Source organism: Rhineura floridana, chromosome 22 (assembly GCF_030035675.1).
Source record: "Rhineura floridana isolate rRhiFlo1 chromosome 22, rRhiFlo1.hap2, whole genome shotgun sequence".
Taxonomy (NCBI): domain Eukaryota; kingdom Metazoa; phylum Chordata; class Lepidosauria; order Squamata; family Rhineuridae; genus Rhineura; species Rhineura floridana.
The window spans coordinates 18,805,316-18,819,074 of NC_084501.1; the positions used below are offsets into that span (position 1 = coordinate 18,805,316).

The 13,759-nt window shown below is 44.2% G+C and overlaps 1 protein-coding gene across 5 annotated transcripts; it reads right to left on the reverse strand.

Moving 5' to 3' along the window:
• Positions 1–993: 993 nt before the first annotated feature.
• On the reverse strand, positions 994–10,979 carry RIT1 (Ras like without CAAX 1). 5 transcript variants are annotated; one of them, XM_061606667.1, is made up of 5 exons: positions 10,666–10,979; positions 7,086–7,142; positions 5,303–5,376; positions 4,477–4,668; positions 994–2,573 (listed from the first exon to the last, which is right to left on the reverse strand). In XM_061606667.1, the coding sequence occupies exons 1-5, from the start codon at positions 10,790–10,792 to the stop codon at positions 2,343–2,345; spliced, it is 681 nt and encodes a 226-aa protein (XP_061462651.1). In that variant the 5' UTR covers positions 10,793–10,979; the 3' UTR covers positions 994–2,342. The 5 variants fall into 5 exon arrangements, with proteins under 5 accessions (XP_061462651.1, XP_061462656.1, XP_061462655.1 ...); XM_061606672.1 differs by lacking the exon at positions 10,666–10,979 and adding an exon at positions 10,536–10,558; XM_061606671.1 differs by lacking the exon at positions 10,666–10,979 and adding an exon at positions 10,489–10,513.
• Between the last annotated feature and the right edge of the window lie 2,780 nt (positions 10,980–13,759).

Genomic DNA, 13,759 nt, shown 5'->3' on the forward strand with positions numbered 1-13,759 from the left:
CCATATTATAATTGAACCACTGCAGTGAAATCCTATCAGAAGTGAGGAACTTTTTCAGCCTGAGGGCCGCATTTCCTTCTGGGCAACCTTCCAGGGGCCACATGCTGGTGGTGGTGGTGAGCGGGGCCAGAGGGAAATGTGGGTGGAGAAACTAATGTGTTTACCCTTGCATAGTAGGCTAGTTTCCACAGCTGTCTTCATACTCCATCCAAGCAAGCAAGATGCATATTATAGGACACAATTCTAGCCAGGCAAAAAGACTTGGGGTGTGAAGCAATGCTAGTGAGGGGTGTGGCCTGGAGTTGTAGTCTTCGGCCTCCAGGCCTGCATTTTCTCACCCCTGCTATATATGTCTACTCAGAATTCCCACTGAGTTCAATGAGGATTTCTCCCACAGAAGCCTTGGTGGAATTTAAATCTCAATTTTTTGCTGTTGATATTAAACAAGACGTAAGTACCTAAGAAGAGCTTACTGGATCAGCCAGGGTTCCATCTAGTCCAGCATCCTGTTCCCACAGTGACCAACCAGATGCCTGTAGGAAGCCTGCAATCAGGACCTGAGCCTCCCCTCCTGTGGTTTCCAGCAACTGGTCTTCGGAAGCATCCTACCTCCGACAGTGCAAGCAGAGCATACCCATCAGGGTTGTCTTCACTGATTCACTGCCATGAATCTGACTAATCCTCTTTTAAAGCCATCTAATCTGGTGGCCATAACTGCCTTGGATGGGAGTGAATTCCATCGTTTAACTAGGCTCTGTGTGAAGGAGGCATTCTCTTTTGTCCATTCTGAATTTTCAACATTCAGCCTCATTGGATGCCCACAAGTTCTAGTATTATGGAGGAGAAAAACTTCCCTATCCACGTTTCTCCATGCCATGCATCATTTCATGCATATCTATTATGTCTTGCAGCTTTCGCATCCTTGTCTGCACCATTTCTCTCAAAGCAGCAACAGAAGACTTATTACCATCTTAATTATTCAATAAAAGAGACTTTTTAAAAAACAAATTCTTTATAGTGTCAAATACAATTCTCAGCTTATGTATACAAAAGTATATGTGAAACATAAACATAACGAATGTTGTCCCCCCCCCCCAAAAAAAGTGCTTATTATTCAGATATAATTATGACAGAAAATGGGAGGGTCACAAATGAGCACAAAACATAACAATGAATTCTGCAAAGTCAAACTTTAAGGCACAAAGTTTTTCCCACTCCCCAAAAGGGAAATCTCTAGCTTCATTTGTTCATAACTTTGCTTCATACAGTAAGCTGCAAGTTTTGAATTATAACCACCTCTTGTTTCAAGTCATTTTGAAACTTGCAGTTTCCTATTATTTACAGAATTGGGGATCATAGCCCCAGAGAAGTGGTGCAAACTATTTGCAGTTAATTCTTCACAATCCAGCGCCGCCTCCCCCACATGAAGGGAGAAAAAAACAAAGTTTTATGCAAAACTTAAAAGAATACGGCACTGGAAAAAAGTTTAAAAACAGGGAAACTACTAATACAAATGGAGTGTAATTATTACAGTCACAGTAGAAACTGCACATGCAAAGACGCTTGTGTGACAGGCATGCATAGTTGCAGGGCTGTTGGCATCACCTGTGCTTTGAAGGTTTCAATGACTTTGCCTAGACATTGTTCTGCCCATCCTAACAGGACTCCAACAACTTAGTGGGGGAAAAACACGAGGATAAAGATTTGATACAACTATTCTTCGTAGCATTCTCCTCACAACTGAAAGAAACCAAGTTGCCTGCTGCACTCGTGGCCCACAAATCCCAGCAGATCAAGCTCATGAAATTGTTCTCATACATTTTCTTACTGTTCTAGAAAATTGTAATGGATTGTGCAACTGGGCTTCAGAACAGCACAGTTGGGACTCAATTACAACCTCTCAAAATGCTGTTGAGACACAGACACCTAAATCCAAAAGCAATCCGAATATTAGCAACAATCAAATATCAGACGAACTGGCTCACACCACCCTTGCGAGGCATGAAGGATATGTGGGCAGCAGACAAGTTAGTTACGCATTTTGTTCTTTTTTTGAAAAGCTTGATTAGAAACATCTGGATCAATGATTTTTTTGGGAGGAGCCCAAGTCTTCTCCAGGAAGAAACAGATTTGACACAAATTTGAAGCATGCGCTATAGCATGACAAGCTCTCAACAGCAAGGTTGAATGACTCCATAGAGGAATGGCAGCCCAAACTTTGAACACAGAAAAGTATCTCAATTGACACAGTCAGCAGAAACGAGCAGGAGGCTCAAATGCTGATGAACCAATTCAGTTCTCTTGTGAACCACCCAGTCCTTTGTCTGAAGGACATATTTGGCTCATGTCACAGAATTCTTCTTCTTCCGGAATGGATACTTCAACCTTTTCCACACACTCGTCCGGGGCCTAGATTTCTTCCCCATCGCCATGACAGCTTCTTTCTCCTTCCTCCGGATTTCGCGAACAAGAGTGTGAAACACTTCGTCGATATAGAAGCGAAAGGCGGCTGAGGTTTCAAAGAAAGGGCAGCCGAACTCCCGAGCCAAGGCTGAGCCTTCTTCCTTGGAGACCTTACAATAACAAAGCACATGCTGTTCAGCAAAACAAGAAAAAGATTGCTTCTGTCCTTTTCTACCAACGCCACCTTCGCTTTTTATGTCCTCCTCCACACAGCCTGAAAAACTCCTGGAATATTGTCTTTTCATGTTTCTCTCTCTCTCCTCATCCTCAACATCCATCTTTTGCTAGATCTTTCTGACATTTCTGCTTCACGCTGAGGCTCCTCCTGATCTCAGACATTTGAAATAAAACACAACTGCACTCCTGCTTTCATGTTGGATTTTACATTTGTTTGTTTTTTCACAGTAGGAATCATGCAACAGATCAGCTCTCAGAAAACCGCTTGACTTCAGTGCCAAGAAAAATGACTGGGAATATATACTTGTAGAAGTTTTCTCTCTCCCCACCCCCAAGTCTCTATATGGTTACTGGGTGCTCCTTCTAGTGGTGGTATTCTTGGCACCTGAACTTCTACCAACTCCCTCAAAACAAGTGAAACAAAGCAAAGTAAAAACAATGAAAAAAATAAAAAATAAATAAAACTATTAAAGATACAACAAATAAAGGAAAATAAATAATACATGAATACTACTAACAACAATAATCCACCATCAGTTTACATTACGGCTACAAAAACCATCATTTCGAGTTGAGCATACAGCAGATGTCTGAATAGGTATTCACTTGAAATTGACATCTAAATGAAGGTAGAAGGATGCTGTGAGGAAGAGGGAAATTAAAAACCAATGCTGCACACGGCAGGTATAGAGGGCAGTACACAAGAGGTGTGCAAAAAGACAGAATGGCGTATGTGGCTTGCTGCTTTGTTGAGGATTCCAGTAAAAGGGAGGTACCAGAGAAGGATATATATGAAGCTTCCCTTCCTTTATAGTCTTAGTTCTTGGGAAATGGACACTTTCTTTCCTTTCATTGTTACATTTACAAATAAAAAATTAATCAAAGAAACACTCCCCTGCCTTTCTGACTTGTTTTTTATTCACCGCCTTCCGCACACACGTCTCAAGGCAATGTGTAAAACACAATAAAGCAGCGCTCCCCACATTTCCTTCCCCCCTATGGGCCACTTGAAGATTGCAGAGGGTCCTGGCTCACCACTTAATGTTTTTTCTGCCTGTTGCAGCAATTGTTACGCACTGTGCGAGGTACCGTATGATTCTTAATTGTATTTCTATGGCTTCCTTTGTTTATTATATATCGTTTTTTATTGTATTCCACAGAATTCAAACTGGAACACAACAAACTACAATATAAAAAATAAAACAAGCAATAAAAACGCAATATGAATATTTGATACGGACATGCAGCGGACCACCTGAATAAAGCTCACAGACCATCGATGGTCCAAGGGCCACAGCTTGGGAACCCAGCACTAAAAACAGCTAAAAATAGTTTAGAAACAACACAGAAAATGACAGCAAATAAATTCTAAAAAAATACAAAGTAGACACCCTTGGCAGAGACCTCCTTGCTGACATACTTGCTATCTAGATGCATTTCCCCAATCCCTCTCCTAGCCTGAGAGCAGCCACAATTCTTCCTAATGTCCTCCTGTTTTGAACATGGTGTTCTTACATCTTCTCTGCCTCTTGCGGCATTCTACTCAGCAGAAGGGCAAAGGGCAGAGCGAGGAAGGAAACCAAGACAGCATACCTGAAGGCATCCTGGGGCTTGAAGGAAAGCAACCACCAATTCTATCTGTAAAGACAGGCTAGGAATTTTTCAATCAAAACCAAACAAGTCCACGTTCTCTCACATGTTGCAAGTGTTATTTGCCTCCCTTTTAACACAAGCAAACCTAAAGACTCAGTCCATTTTCTATCATCCTCTTTGCAAATCAGGGATAGGGGAGAAAAAATGAATTGAGCAAGAGCATATCTGTAAAGCATTCCTTACCTGTCTAAGTTGAGCTAGATCAAACTTGTTCCCCACAAGAACCACTGGAGTCTCATCAGTACGGCGAACACGGTAGATAAGCTGCTTGAACTCACGCACTTCATGGAAGCTTCGGCGGTCCGTGATTGAGTAACAGATAATAAACCCTTCACCTGCCCTCATGTACTGGTCTCTCATAGCAGTAAATTCAGCCTAAGAAGAAAAACAAAACAAAATATACTGAAATTCCTGGATGGTTAGTGCACACTACATACCTGACCCTGCAGCAAAGGGCTGTAAGCATGCTGGCACTATCGACATGCATGCAATACCCAGGATTATAGCATAATCTGGGCAAGCTAGCCACTGCACTTTGCCTACAACAAAGGCACTATAAAATGGCTGTACACTGTGCTCATAAGGCTAGGTGGTAACTGAGAGGCTAACTATGAATCAGGATGCTCCTGGTTCAAATCTTGCCTCTGCCATGAATTCTTCATCATATCTCCTCCTCTTACCAGCTCCTCACAGTACAGTCTCAGGGCGGGTTACAAAAATATAAAAAGACAGTATTAAAATCGGTGAAAGCAATTTACAAAGAGAAGAACAGGCTGGGTCGTAGATATATCTTGGGTATATTGGAATAAAGAAGTGTGTCTTCAGTCTACAACATGAGTTATTCAATGAAGACGCCAAACACTCTGCGGCACTCTCAGCCACCCATATGGGGATACTACTACTGACCTACCTCACAGGATAGTTTTAAAGATTACAGCAAGATAAATGTAAATGGGCTGCTTTGAATTCACTAAAGCATTATATAAAATGCATAGTGGTTATTAGATACCTGGCCTGCTGTGTCCAAAATATCCAGATTAGCAGGTTCATCATCAATCCTTATTCGCATTTTGTAAGCATCCTCTAAAGAAAAAAGACAGGGACAGACATATACTCAGTACAGCAAAACCATTAATGTCTTCATGTGCAAAGGACAACCCTTCAGACGTCTTCACCACACAGAGAGACACAATTCCGCACAAAACCCTCACACAGATGGAAACATTTTGACAGCTGATGATACAGGCACAGATGTTGAGCGACTGAGGATAGCCAAGAACTTCCATCTGTAGCTCAGATAGCTCTCAAAAAATTACCATATTGATATAAATATAGACTACACGTTTTCCCCCCAAATCTGGCTTGCATAAAACCTGAGTGCAGCCTATAATTGCGCTCTTACAGGTAGAGAACCTGTAATTTAAAGAGCTCTCATTTTAGGGGTACAGCCTATACTGGGCGGTGCTTTACTTTTAGACCAACGAGGTAGTTGACTGGAGGAATTTCTGCTTCCAGTGATGCACCTGCACTTGTGGTGTGTCCCATTGGGGCCCACTGCCCGTTTCCTGGTTGGTGGGCTGCTCTAGCTATCTTCACAATACACACTTCTGGGATCAGAAGCAGGGAGCCTCCTGCACTCGTGGAAGCTCCTTGCATGTTTTAGAGCCCAGGGTGCGGGGAAACCCTCAGAATTCTAAAAAGTGCTGGAAGCCTTTTAGAAAGCTTCTCTTTTCGGAAGTTCACAAGTTGAGGGCAATGGGAATAGCAAGAGGTGTGGTGGGGCAGAGATAACATAGTTGTCCCCACTGCTGCCCCCCACTGACTTTACTCTTTGGCCTGCCATGCCTCCCCCATTTGGCCTGTGAGACCATTTTTCCCCCAAACCACATCCACCTGCCCCAAACCTGATGTTACGTGCAGGGAAGGCAGAAGCGCAGCTGGATTTGCTGCTCACGGACATGATTCCTGCAGAGAGCAGGACTGAAGGCCCCCCACATTTTTTGATGCATGGGGAGCTCAATCCTGCTTGGTCACTACCTCCCCGTCACTGCTTTGGGCCAAATTTGATAGATGGGTGGGACAACCCACCTGTCAAAGTTGGCTTGCGGGAGAGACAAAGATCTGGCTCCCTGGGCCAAAAAGGATCCCCACCCCTGCTCTTAATGGCAGAAGATGGCTAAAAAGGTGAGTTTTGCTCATCACAGGCAACCAGGGAAGGGGCTACTACTGTTAGGAAAGAAAAAAAAATACTATAGTTACGTCTTAAAGCAAAAAGGGTTTTGCCTAATAAAGATCCATAGAGATGGTTATCACACCCACAAGAGAGAGCACGTCAACACATTCCTCATTACATTTCTGGAAGGCGCTGCAATGTTCAAATGAGGAGTGGCTACTTTTTTTACCAGAAAGAGACCACAGCTCAGTGGTAGAGGACACACTCTGAATTGTAGAAGAACCTGATTCAACTCTCAACATCTCAACTTAAAAAAAGATCTCAGGTACCAGAGCCAGGAAAGACCTCTGCCTGATTCAATGGGGAGCAGCTGTCAATAGCCTACGGGAGTTTCATGTGTCCAGCTACTTTTTTTAGTTCAGGATGGAGCAGGAATTCAAATAAAAGAAAGGCAGCGGGTAATTCTACCAACCAAAGCTAGTATCATTTGTGGGCAACTATTGTTAACTTTTAAGACATGCAGGTTCCCCATTTTCTCAGATTTGGGGTTCCCACCAACCCCAGTTTTGTATAGCCAGCACATCACTGGTGCAAAGAGGAAGCAGCAGGCCACACTCACCGATGGTGGGGTCATGATCTTCTGGGAAACGATGACTAATGAACTGCATGGTCATGGCTGGAAGGAAGACACAAGCATATTAATACTGAACAAAAGGCAGGATTGGATCTTGTCATGAGACGCAGCATCTGCTACAGTGATAACCCTGTGTACAAAGCCTTGAACTTTTTTGAGAGAGAGCAGGCTATAAATTTGACCAGCCCAGGCATTTGGAATATAACTTGCCAGAGTTTTTGTTGTTGTTGGGAAAAAAATACAACAGCTCCACAGCCATTTCCAGGCACAATTCAAAGTGTTAGTCTTGACCTTTGAAGCTCTGTATCACTTAGGATCAATGTTGTTTTTATAAAGAAAGGGGGGATACTGTAGAAGATCCATCTGTGTGTATGGGGGAGGGTATAATAAAGTAGGGAGACCCACCACTGACTTGTTTCAGCAAAAAAGGCAGTACTGCTGGCAATCTCTCAAGGGGGTGAACCCAACTCGGATCCTGATGTGTGCATAGACACAGGGCAGATCAAGTGTGAGAACAAGATTGCCCCTCCAGAAACTGAAGGGTCAAGCTAAAGAGGATTCAGAAAACCACAATCAAGGAGGGAGCTATTTTTGATGTTGCCATCTATCCTGGGGACTCCACACCCCAACTACTGCAAGTGGAATTTTCTCTGTTTCATCCCTGAACTTCTCTCATAACCCCTCTTCTCGCTATCAGGGCTGGAAAGCACTTGGTTGCCTACAATAATGTTGATAACTCCTAGGACTTTGACATTTTCATTTTCCAACCCTGCTCTTCAGCTGTGGATACCATTGTGGCATGAGATGGGATAGTGATACCCCCGGGGGTGACAGCTCCTCAATTTTCTGGCACCCTAAACTTATCCTGTCTGTCTTATTTCTGTACCATTCTCCCCCACCTCACCACATTCTTATCTTCTACCTAATTTTCATACCAACAAAGCCTCCTCAACCCTTATTTCCATATCACTCCTATTTCCATACCAGACCCAGTCCCAAGCCTTCCGTTTCATTCCGTTCCAAGTCCGTAAACAGGGCATGACGGACTGATAGACCACTTCACTGCTATTACAACTGCCTACTGCAGGGGGTGGGAAAGACTGCTGGCCCACAGGCTATATCCAGCCCACAGTGAATCCCCATTGAGCCCATCGCTGCCGCCTCAGCCCTGCCCCTTGACAGAGAGTTGCCAAAGAGCTGCGTTTCCATGTTACTCGATCAGACGGGCAGATGCCTTCAGGGAACCCAGAAGTAGGACATGAATGCAAAAGCCTTCCCCTGTTGCTTGTCCCCAGCATCTGGTATTCAGAGACTGATTCCATGGAGAGTTCTTTTAACTATTGTGACTAACACAACTATTGTGACATTCTTAATTGATATTTAAAAGTAGTATACAAATATTGTTAAGAAAATAAATAAAGTTTTAAATACATTCTTAAAATCATCTTACCAGGGGACCTTGGAGAACCACTCCCAACTGAGTATACAGTATTGGGCAAGATGAACCAATGTTCTGACTCAGCATAAGGCAACATCATTTCTGGTTGGTTGTTCCGAAAAAAAATTTTTCCTCTTACAAAAGCACTCAAGGTTGCTTACAAAAAATTAACACATGCCACACAAAAATAAAACAACCCTTTAAGATGCAACCCTGTGAACCAGCGTTGTGTTATTTTAAAATCTGTTTAAGAGAACACAGCATCTTTACACGCATTTATAGATAGTAACAGAAAATACATACAAGCAGCAGGTGAAAAGCCAATTAAGCTGTGGCAGCTGCTCTCTTATCACGTCAAAGAGCACAGACACATGAGGGAGTTCCACATGAGAACCACTGCAGCCCTGGTAGTCAAAAGGGACGTTACAATGTTCAGGGATGAAACGGGAAAAACTCCACTTGAATATTGGAGGTGTGGAGGCCCCAGGGTAGATAGCAATGTAAAAATGGCTTTAAAAGCAGTGTGGTGTAGTAGTTAGCGTCAGACTAGGAGCCGGGAGACCAGGTTTCACTGCATGACCTTGAGTCAATCACATTCTCTCAGCCTAACCTACTTCACAGAGTTGTTGTGAGGATAAAATGGAGAGGGAGGAGAATCATGTATGCCACCTTGAATTCCTTGAAGGAAAAGTGGGACAGAAATGTAAAATAATAAAAAGGGGGATCAGGCTATCAATGATGAATATCCAGGATGGTTATTGTTCTTCCTTCGCTGTCAGCGCCAGTATACCTCTGAATACCAGCTGCTGGGAATAGCAGGTGGGGAGCATTGCTGTTGCACTCAGGTCCTGCTTGTGGGCTTCCCAAAGGGTGTCTGGTAGGCCACTGTGAGAACAAGATGCTAGGAAAGATGGGCTGCTGGCCTGATCCAGCAGCCAGGCTGTTCTTACGCTCTTAAGGCCACCTAGTAAGCAAGAGTCTAACTGGGGAATTCCCAATTCATAGCTCAGTCTCTCAGCCTGCAAACCCATATTCAGTTTCCTGGGAGTAAGTGAATTCAATGGAAACTCCCACTGAACTCAATGAACTTACTTCCAAGTAGACATGCGCACAGACTACATTGCTAGCCACAATGTTGCTCGAGGTCTCTGCTAAAGATTCCTTGTTGGTTTAGATGAGCTCTCAAGAAGCAGCTATCCTACTGATAACCGTGCATATGCAGCATGTTGTAAATAACATCTTAAAAGTCTGAAAAGTCAGTAAAACATCACATTATTAACTTGCTAGTCACTTTAAAAAAAAAACCTCAAAGTGACTTGGCAAGATAAAATGCAAACAATTAAAACCAAAAAATTAAAAACAGTGGTTTGCACCCAGCTACATTGTATTCAGAGTAGAACCACTGAAATTAGCAGACCTAAATTAGCCATGTCCATTAATTTTAACAGGCCTACTCTTAAAAACAAGCCTATTCAGATATATAGAAGTTAACATGCATTTTAATCTGTGTTTAGCTTATTACAGATTTTGATTCTGAATAATCGTGAAGTACCCATTTTAACTGATTTTAATTGATAATTTTAAAGAGTGTGTGAGTGCGGGGAGGGTAAACCGCTTTGAGATTTTGTTACAACCAAGCAGTATATACATACCGCCAAATGAATAAATAAAATACTCTCAAGTAAGGCTAACACTAGATACAACCCAGTGTATAAAAATACCCAAAGCGCTCATTCAGTCACATAATAATAATGACCAGCCACACCTTCCCCCCTTAGAATAGAGCCACTGAAAGTGATGGACCCAACTTAGCCATGATACGTAGCTTCAAGGGGCCTACTCTAAGTAGGACTAACATGAGACGTAACCCTAAGGCTGCAATACAATATAAGTCTACTCAGAGGTAACTTGCACTGGGTTCAACGGGACTTGCTCCCAATAAGTGCGTACTGGATTGCAGCCTCAGCAGGCAGCACAGCAATGTCTCATCCCCACACCTTGCGGCAAGGAGTTCCACAGGTGACCCTTCCTGCTTTCTTTTCCCGCTTTTATCATTGCCACGCCCCACCCCGGCCCCTCCACGACACACGCCCGCGCGTCCCCGCCAGTCTTTCACCCTCCACGTACCGCTCTTGCCGACGCCGCCAGCGCCCAGCATGACCAGCTTGTACTCCCGGGACTGCCCCGGAGGAGGAGGAGGCGGCGGCGCGCCCCCGACCCCGCCAGGCGGCCCCCGCGGCCCAGCTGGCTCCATGGCACCGGAACCCGTCACGTCCCACCCGAGTCGGCCCCTCAGAGGCAGAAAGACCCTGTCAGAAGAAGAACGGCGGCGGCGCTCCTCGTCTTCTCTGCTTCCTCATCTTCCCGCCCACTCTGCACAAAATGGCGTCGGTGCGGCAAGTTCCAACCGCCGCCTCAGAGGAGGACGAGGGAGGAGCCATGCGTAGCCACGCCCTTGCCACTGCCTTGGAGAGGGTGGAGCCATGGATGACCACGCCCCTGTTGCTCTCTCAGAGAGGAGTGGGCGGTGCCACGCCGCTGCTTCAGAGACGAGAGGGAGCAGCCACGCCCCTATAGCGGCCTCAGAGAGGGAGGAGCCAACGGGAAGTCTCGCCCCCCCACTCTGCGTTCTCACCTCTGGAGGTCCCCAAAGAGAGTGGACTCGGAGTGTCACCAATTGCGACAACACTTGGGGCTCGAGAGTGAATTCTTATGCGGTGTATGAATGAATAAAACTAACCCGTGCAATTAGACAAATTTGAGAAACTGTAAAAATGGAGGCAGCAGGAGAAGTTTAGTTTCTTTTAAAAACAGGCTCTTTATGCACACAGTGAAATTCTTTATTTTGCCTGCTCAGAAGGAAGCCCTGCTTTTGAATTCAAGGAAGTACGCACAGGAACGCAGCCGCATACGGCCTTTTCAAGAAAAAACAAAAGAATACCAAAGCGCTTAACATAGCAAAACAGAATTTTAAAAACACCTTATCCTAATTAGAGACAGAGAGCATTCAGCATACACATAAAATGAGTCATGATCAGTGGCCGGCTTCGACTTGATACCGGAAGTTTCGATTGTGCATGACTCTGATTAATTTCTACTTGCATGGGACGGTGCTTTCCAGCAGACACAAAACTTCTCAAAAAACGAGTTGGCTGCATAATATATACAGCCTACTAAGGGCCGGGTTTGACCCAGCGAACTTGCCTTCCGCAATTCTCCCCGCGCCTGTGCTGCCAAGGCGACCTTCCTGATGCACACGCAAGATAGGTAAAACCTTCCTGAAGAACAAAGGCTGACAGCCTTTGGGGCAAACATATATATAGGTGCTTTGCACGACTGCAGTCCTCTCGTACAGCATTTACTTGGGATTAAACGCCCTAACATTTAGGGCTGGGATGGTGCTGTCACAACGGTTTAAAAAAAAATTGTAACGGCTCTACCAGAGAATGATGAGGACATTGAATTTGTCAAGGGTTATCAATACCTCGGCACAGCCATTAACCAAAATAGAGACAATAGTCAAGAAATCAGAAGGCTAGGACTGGGGAGGGCTGCTATGAGAGAACTAGTAAAGGTCCTCAAATGCAATGATGTATCACTGAACACCAAAGTCAGGATCATTCAGACCATGGTATTCCCGATCTCTATGTATGCATGTGAAACTTGGACAGTGAAAACAGCAGATAAGAGAAAAATCTACTCATTTGACATGTGGTGTTGGAGGAGAGCTTTGCACATACCGTGGACTGCGAAAAAGACAAATAATTGGGTGTTAGACCAAATTAAACCAGAACTGTCACTAGAAGCTAAAATAATGAAACTGAGGTTATTATACTTTGGATACATCATGAGAAGTCATGATTCACTAGAAAAGACAATAATGCTGGGAAAAACAGAAGGGAGTAGAAAAAGAGGAAGGCCAAACAGGAGATGGATTGATTCCATAAAGGAAGCCACAGACCTGAACTTACAAGATCTGAACAGGGTGGTACACGACAGATGATATTGGAGGTCACTGATTCATAGGGTCACCGTAAGTCATCCATGGTATGTGCAACACTCAAATACCTCAAATACTGCATTTCAAATGAGCTGATTTCTTTCTTATCAACTTTTTTCACTGTCCAGCTTTCACATCCATACATAGAGATCAGGAAAAAGCTGGCATCAGCCCATGAATTGAATCCTCTGAACACAGGGGCACACCTCTATAAAGATCAGAGCGTACAGCAGCATTGCAGAACCTGCATACCTCCTCTCGGTTCTGGACTGCAACTCTCGCCACCCGTGGCCATTGGCTGCCTGATAGGAACAATAGGACTCATAGGACGCGCAAGAGGGCCTTTTCGGTGGCTGCCCCTAGGCTTTGGAATTCCCTTCCTAGGGAGGTAAGAATGACCCCCTCTTTGCAGTCCTTCCGCCGACAAGACCTTCCTATTCCAACAAGCCTTTGGAATTGAAGGCTAAGGATAGGGCGTGGAGGGTGCTGCATTGCTAATGTCTATTATATCATTTTTAAACTAGTTTGAACTTTTTTAGCTATATGTGTGTATGGTTTTAATATTGGAAATAGTTTAATCTTATTTTAATGTAGACTTTGTATGTTTTTAATTATATGTATTTTTTATCTGGAAGCCGCCATGAGTTCCAGCTTTGGAAAAATGGCGGGGTATAAATAAAGATTAATAATAATAATAAGCTGCCTTATACTGAGTCAGACCATTGGTCTGTCTAGGTTCAGTGTTGTTTACCCGCCCTATCTGGGGGTGCCAGGGCTTGGACCTGGGTCCTTCTGCATGCCAAGCAGATGCCCTGCCACAGAGTCATGGCCCAGATTCCCCATTAGGGAAAGTTGTAATCCAAAAACATCTGGAGAAGGCCCAGATGTTTCCCCCATGCCAGTGCTAGAGAGAAGCAGTAAGGCTAACCGTTGTATTTTATGCTGCCAGCGAAATGGACTGTGAGAAACAGCACTGGACGTGGTAGAGCTTTCAGAAAATAAGGCGTTGGAAAATTAGCAAGTGGAGCAACCCTGTTCTTCCTACAGAATGATGTTTTAGGGAGTCTCAAGCCCCTGAAAGAGACCAGTCATCCTTTGTAAGCTACCACTGCACATGCTCCAGACACTGCACATGGCTGATTTCTAATCTAAGATTCACACACATTCTCAGCCTCCCACCTTCATCCTTTCAACACATGCTTATAGGTGGCATGAGGACAC